The sequence below is a fragment of the Alosa pseudoharengus genome, unplaced genomic scaffold, assembly GCF_046254945.1.
Source record: "Alosa pseudoharengus isolate Yale_2024_CS ecotype anadromous, Long Island Sound unplaced genomic scaffold, YU_APseudo_1.1 YU_APseudo_1.1_scf_16, whole genome shotgun sequence".
NCBI classification, from domain to species: domain Eukaryota; kingdom Metazoa; phylum Chordata; class Actinopteri; order Clupeiformes; family Clupeidae; genus Alosa; species Alosa pseudoharengus.
This window is the reverse complement of record NW_027468630.1, coordinates 9,094,161-9,101,167: the sequence shown is the minus strand read 5'-3', so window position 1 is coordinate 9,101,167 and position 7,007 is coordinate 9,094,161. Positions and strand designations below refer to the sequence as shown.

At 43.8% G+C, this 7,007-nt stretch overlaps 1 protein-coding gene across 1 annotated transcript; it reads right to left on the bottom strand.

Annotated features, from left to right (window-relative positions):
* Nucleotides 1-4,054: 4,054 nt before the first annotated feature.
* LOC143126162 (chymotrypsin A-like) lies at nt 4,055-6,587 on the bottom strand. Its single transcript, XM_076288070.1, has 7 exons — nt 6,536-6,587; nt 6,169-6,272; nt 5,383-5,462; nt 5,074-5,152; nt 4,738-4,918; nt 4,397-4,530; nt 4,055-4,220 (listed from the first exon to the last, which is right to left on the bottom strand). Exons 1-7 carry the CDS (start codon nt 6,585-6,587, stop codon nt 4,059-4,061), a joined length of 792 nt encoding a protein of 263 aa, XP_076144185.1. The 3' UTR covers nt 4,055-4,058.
* Between the last annotated feature and the right edge of the window lie 420 nt (nt 6,588-7,007).

Sequence of the window (7,007 nt, the reverse complement as noted above, 5' to 3'; positions counted from 1 at the left end):
TTCAAATTCGTTCAAATAACCTGCCATCTCTTATGTCTCCTGTTGCGTTCAGTGCTTCTCTTTTGCACAGTCCTTCTGCAACAACTTTTCACCCGAGATTCACTTCACATCCCAGAGTTGTTTAACCAAGGCGCCCGTCAACGGTAATATGTTTCTTTTTAATAAACTGCCTGTACACTTACAAAGTTCTCAATGCTTCGGTTTACATGTAGAGACCCTCATTATGCTACTGTGTAAGTGTGGTGCTATTTTGAGCCTTGTTAGTGGTATAGAAATAGCGATTTCTTTCTACTGTACGTGTGCCCCAAAGGCTAGCGTTAAACACTAATAAGCGGTTTTGCAATAAAACTGGTCACATTCGACTAGCATGAAAACAAATCCCAGCGAACGGTCGAACTCGGTACACATGTGTTATTAACCCCTAGGTTCATTTTGCGCCGGAATTGTCCTTTAATGTGGGCAATTATCATACCTCCCTCGTCCTCCTCACTGTTCCTTTCCCTCTGCCTCTGTTCAGGAAGAATTGTCTGATGTCCATCTCTGAATAGTTTATCAGAAGGCTATGTTTAGTTTTACAGTAGGACAGCTTCACAAACAGTATAGGCTACTTTTACAGGACTCTCTCTCCAGTAGGCTATACGTATAAATCATTATTAATTGTCCACATGTGTGCATGCAGCCTACACATGGTGAGTGTGTGTGTGAGGGAGAGAGCACAAGCTGGTAAACTGTTGCTAAATTTAGGCTACGACGCTAAGCATTGAAAAACAGATGCTAATTATGTGGGCAACATTCTCTAACAGCGATCAACTTTTTTTTCTGTCAAACAAGTTGTGAATTTGTTGTAACATTAAAACAGGGGACGACTTACTCTGTGCTCAAAGTGATATGACGAGCTCCAGCGGACGAAATATTCGGAAGAATCATGTGAACGATTTTCATTGGTTGTTGCATTCAATCTTACCCAGCTACAGAGGTGCTATTTCCTGATTGGCTATTATGGCCCCTTTCTTTTTTCCTTGTTTTTTTTATTGGCTGGTAAGTGACAGGCTCGAGTCATGACTAAGGCTACGTTTATACGGTGACGATGAAAAGAGAAGACGCAGAAGGGGCGTCTCGTCTTCATTTTTTTATTCGCGTTTAGACGAGCATTCTCAGGGGGAAATCTTAGTTTATATGAAGACGCAAGAGTATGTGATATTCGATTGGATATGCATTCCAGACCGCTGGGTGGTGGTGTGATAGAACCCCGGTACGTCACGCGCAGACATTCTAATTTGACAGTTTAGCCAGAGAGGTAATCAAGGATCTTTGGTTTAGCCGTTTAGACGGAGACGCAACCCGGGTCGTCTTCAAAACTCTACACTCTGGAAGGAGTCTTCAGATTTTTGCGTCTTCAAGCCCCGATGGCGGGGTCGCCGTGTAAACGAAAGGCACTTATGATAAAATATTTTATCGTCTTCCTTCGCAATCGTTCTCGTATAAAAGGCCCCTAAAGCAGGCACGGAGATGCGCTCATGAATGCCATTTCCAGCGAGAGCAGCGCTAGCATTGTACTGGGGCACTGGAGACTTTTACTAAGGCACGTGCCCCAGTGAATAAGGTCTAGTGACGCCCCTGAAAGGCATATTGGTTAACTGTGGTTCTCTTTCAGTCAAGTTCACTATACATTAACTAATGGGAAGTCGTTCTCAGATGACGTCATTGATCTAAGCTAATCTCCGGTCACTCGTCTCTGGGTTTTTTCCATGGGCCATAATATCGGCTATATAAGGCTGCACCATGGTAAAATCTTCTTCTCTTCATTCTTCAGCAACCATAGAAGCTCGAACTGCAAAGAACAAAGCCTCCACATACCAGCGTGTTTTCAAGCTCAACCACCTAGGACTCAAGTAGCCTACCCCGCCCGAGCCTCACCAGCTTTCCCCGTCGACACAGCTGTTGTTCCACTGCGCTGAGATGGAGCCCTGTACGCTGTACTCCCGCACCATAGTTAGCAAGTCCTCCCCAGCTCACAGCTGTTGCCACTAAGGTGGTCTCTCCCTTCACCCTCTTTGCGTGTGCGCTTGCTTTGGGCCCGGAAGCTAAGTCGACTGGGGTCCCAGTAGATAATGTCATGTCGGCAGGAGAAGTGGTGGTCCCCCCTTCGCCAGGGTAGGAAGCTGCGGATGGCCCCAGTGCCGACGACAGCCCCTGGGCTGACTCGCACTTCCTCCTGGAGCTCCATGGGGTGTTGGACCATGCCACTGTGATGCTCCATGGCGTGTTGGACCATGCCACTGTGATGCTCCATGGCGTGTTGGACCATGCCACTGTGATGCTCCACATCCCCTGACTGGAACTACTGCAGGTGGCTGAGACCATGATGGACGGCTGCTTTTTCAGGTGACGCCCCACTAAGCATGAAAGGCCATTACCTGTATTCACAGATTTCACCTACACACACACACACACACACACACACACACACATACACACACATACTTCATGACAAGGATATTGTTGCAGCAGCAAGCATTATTAAACTGAGACATTGCATACATATACACTGCCAGTAAGTTTCATCCGAGTGGAAGTATGAAGCAAAATATGAAATGGTCATCCTGTTGCTAAATCTAAGGTTGGGTAGCCTAGAAATCTAGACGCACCCTAGCGGCAGCAAATTACATTTGCTTCCAGGGCTAGTCTAGCAACTCTCCGTTGGCTTGTGAGCTCGAAAAAATTAAACTTCTATCAGGCCAATCAAATCGTGTATAGAGTCGTTAGGTGGGCTTAACATAATGATTGATGGCAGAGTTGCAACGGTTTGGCTTGAATTCCCTGCTACTTGAAAACAAAGAAGATGGATGTTGCTGTTGGCCAACAGTATGACACGAGTTAAGCTTGTTTTAAAATGGCAAAAGTTTGAACTACCCAAATAGCTCCGCTGGTGGGAAAACGCATGGGACTCAGCGCTGTCCTATTGCGTGCAGAGGGAATTTGAAAGACGGCCCCTCGGACTAAGCACTGCGAACGGTGGTGAGCGTTCTGGCACATAATGGCTGCCACGCATCACCCAGGTGCAACACATTGGCGGTGGTGAGGTTCCCCCTTCACTGAAAAAGCGCTCCGGGTGCCTTGAAAAGTGCTATATAAATGCAATTTTTTGCTGTTGTTGTAGTTATAAAAAGTGTGTTGTGAAAGCACACTTTATAAGTAACGTTTTGTTAAGGAAAACATGAGATCAGTGTCAATTTGGTTTATAGTAATTTAATCAGTTTTATGCTATGTTAAAGCTAAATATTTTGGAGGATTTATTCTTAAGTACCAATTTAGATTTGCTGGCACTTCTCAGTTCACTTCCAGAAATACAATGAGAGTAATATTAGTTTTACTGAGTGAAAGTGTGCAAATATGTGTTTCAAATGTGTCTCTCATATGTTTGAAAGGATTAGGCACTACTGTGTACCAGTCATGGAAACTGGGTCTAATTCCAGACTCTTTTCTTCAGTGGTTCCATGTTGGTGGAATGAATTGCCCAGTGCTCTCTGTTCCTGTGGTAGTTTTGGGTCGTTTAAGAGGGGTCTAAAGACATTCCTATTCAACATATACTTAGTTGTTTAAGCGCTTATGTGTTATGGTTTGTATAATGTTGTTTTATTTTAATTGGGCTGTTCATTAATTTGACATTATTGTTTATTATTGATATTCTCCTTAATGTAGTCTTAGCATGTCATTGTTTTTATATTATTGATTGAATGGACATTATTGTTTTATTATTGCCTTTCCCCTTTTTTTCATTGCTTTTTTATTAGGCTATTGATTGAATTGATATTATTGTTTATTATAACTATTCTCCTTATTATATTTGACCAACATTCTAATCTGTTCCCTGTTCAATTTTAAATATTATTATGTTGTTTTGTATTTATGTGTCGCTTTGGACAAAGGCGTCTGCTAAATCCATAACCATAACCATAAGTATTGAGGTTAAATAACAAGACAGAGTACATGTGATCTGATATCACAAGCTCTCTTTATTGGTCATAAAGATGAAACTCGACAGAGTCATGGCAGCTTTAGTTAGCGGCGAGGGTCTGGTCCACCCAGGAGCGGAGAGCGGTGACGCGGGCGTACACTCCGGGCATGGTGGGGGTGCAGGTGCCGCTGCCCCAGGACACGATACCAACCAGGGTCCAGGAGCCAGCCTTCTCACAGACCAGGGGGCCACCAGAGTCACCCTGCAGCACACACACACAGCAGAGGGACATTAGGGAAACGCTCACAGGGATAGTGGTTACAAATCAGCTAAGGGATCAAAGTAGTGAATAATAAAGAGAAGCTGGTTGATGTTAGTAAACTGTTTATATGTATTTGAGTCATATTTATTCAGAGGAGCATGAGGAGAGGAGGCTACCATGCAAGAGGAGGCACCGGAGGCACCAGCGCAGATCATGAGGTCGGAGATTTTGCTGCCCCAGTACTGCTTGCACTGAGTGTTGGTCAGGAGGGGCAGGGAGGCCTGCTGCAGGAGAGCGGGGGTATCAGCGGCTGAAAGGCAGAATAATATGACATGTGAGTGTATTACTAGTATATTCATTATTAGTTTAGCATAATTATGTTGTTTCTATCATTCGGTATTACACAAATTCATACACATTTTAAATGGGTTTCTACAAAAAGACTACTGGTAATCAAAGATTCTATAGCGCTCCGCTCTAGAATCTTTGCTGGTAATGGTGATCTGATTCAACTTACCATTGTGCTTGGTCAGACCCCATCCAGAGGTGACACACCTCATGCCACCGGCAAAGTTGTCGCTGGTCTCAGCCATGCACACAGGAGATACGCGGAGGCCCATCTGGGCGGGAGAAGCCAGCTTGATCAGGAGGATGTCGTTGTTGATGGTGTAGCTGTTGTATTTGGGGTGCTTGAAGACCTGATGTAGAAGAGGCAAAAAGGATCATGAACAGTTTGATGCAAACCATGCGACCACCAAACGACTCACTGAGGAGGACTCACAGCCTTGGGATGTATTGCTTGTTTGATATGTCTGCTTCAGATCACAATGACTGATTGACAGTTGATACGCACCTTGCCGACACTCATGACCTGGGTGTCCTCAGCATTAGAGGCACGGTCGTGCTCACCCAAGATGACACGGTGGGAGGTCCTGAAATCAACATTTAAACCTTTAATCAACGTTCACTGTCATTTAGGAGACTTGAGATTTTTGTGACGCTTCAATTTGGTGAATCAAAACCTACTGTATGTGTGTGCAAAACCCGTGTGTGCAAAAATGGAAGCAGTAAAATAATTTATATATATAAAATAAATTTTTTTGTCTTAGTGAGCAGTAATGTGTGTTTGCCTGAAGTGGTGAGTACATTAAAGCTCTCTCACCTCACGTTGCAGTGGGCAGCAGTCACAACCCAGTTCTCGTTGATCAGAGAACCACCGCAGAAATGGAAGCCAGTGTAGTCCTGAATTGCAGACATTTTGGAAAATTACGTTTTTTTTCTTCTATTTGTCAAATAAATCATATTTTCATAGCTTAGCAAAGGTGCTGTAAATGGTCCACTGTCACAGAACAATATTACTGAAGTATGTTCTAATGTAGACCTAATGATATTTATGTTTTCTTTTTTTTTTACTTTATGTTTATTGGGTAAAATTACACATTCATATACATCAATATGACATTTTCATTTTCAAATCCAAAGTTGTTTACCACATCTGGTAACCCAATATTAAACAGATATTTATGTTATTGAGTATGTAGTAAAATGTAATGATAAAGTGTATGTAATCAAAGGCAACACACCCTGAAAGGCATATAATTGAATAAGGGGGCACTTGGAAATGTAGAGTTAAAGTCATGGGCGGATTATGAACTTTCGGGCCCAGATGTATTAAGGGCCCCACACTAATTGTTATATATGTGGGAGGGGGGTTTGGGGGTCCTCCCCTAGAAAAAAATGAATTTGTTTGATGTGATTTCCTGTATTCTGGTGCATTTTGGGGATGGCCAATACTAAATTCAATAAGATTCATAGCCTACATCCTGATTTGTTGATACTGAGGCAATGATTCATGCAAAGGCTTGGGCTTCAGGGCCCCCTGACCCCTTGGGCCCCTGGGCCCGGTAGGCCCGTGCAGTAATCCATCCCTGGTTAAAGTGTGCGTTACCTGCAGAGACACCTGCCAGGGCCAGGAGTGGGGAACAGCCTCCTCACCGTTGACAATCCTGGAGTAGCCAGTGACAACGGGCTTGATGGCAGGAATGCCACAGCCTGAAAAAAAGTTGAGGAAATCACATTATTAGTCAAGAATTCGGCACTTTAAGAAAGCTAAAGCCTCCTAGACTGAAACCTATTGTAGTAGCAGCAGTAACACGTTTCATCACATAGTAGTAGCTATAAGCATTTAAACACTGAAAAAATACAGCCAACAATGCACTTCTTCTGACTGAGATCCAGCTCTGGCTATCCGCTGATTTTTTGGGCTCTGTGTAGGTGCTCTCTGGAGCACCAACACCTCTGGTGTTTCTCCTTACCGAAGGCTGAGCTCACGAAGGCGAGGCAGGAGATGATCCACAGGAAGGCCATGTCTACAACATGCTGAACAGACCACAGCCGAGACCTTTTATACGGTCGAGGGGAGCTCACATCAGCATATTGTATACCTTATCTCATCGTGGGACAGAACACACCTTGCATAGATGGGTTGAGGCTTGCAGGACCCCCCCACCCTGTCTTTGTAGCACGTGTTAGAGAATGGCCTGATTCTTTATGGCTGACCTTGGTAGCATTGTGCTTCAGACTGTACTGTAGGCCTACTACTCAGCAATTGTGTGCTTATGGTTTAAAATTCACTTGCACCCTTTTCTATAATCTTGTCGGCTCTGATAAATAATGGGTCCTATAAATGTTTTCTTTTAAGAGCCATTAAAATTATGTATTCACTTTCAATATCGTTCTATTCCATATGGCACCATACCATTTTACCACGGCACCAGCATTGCAAAC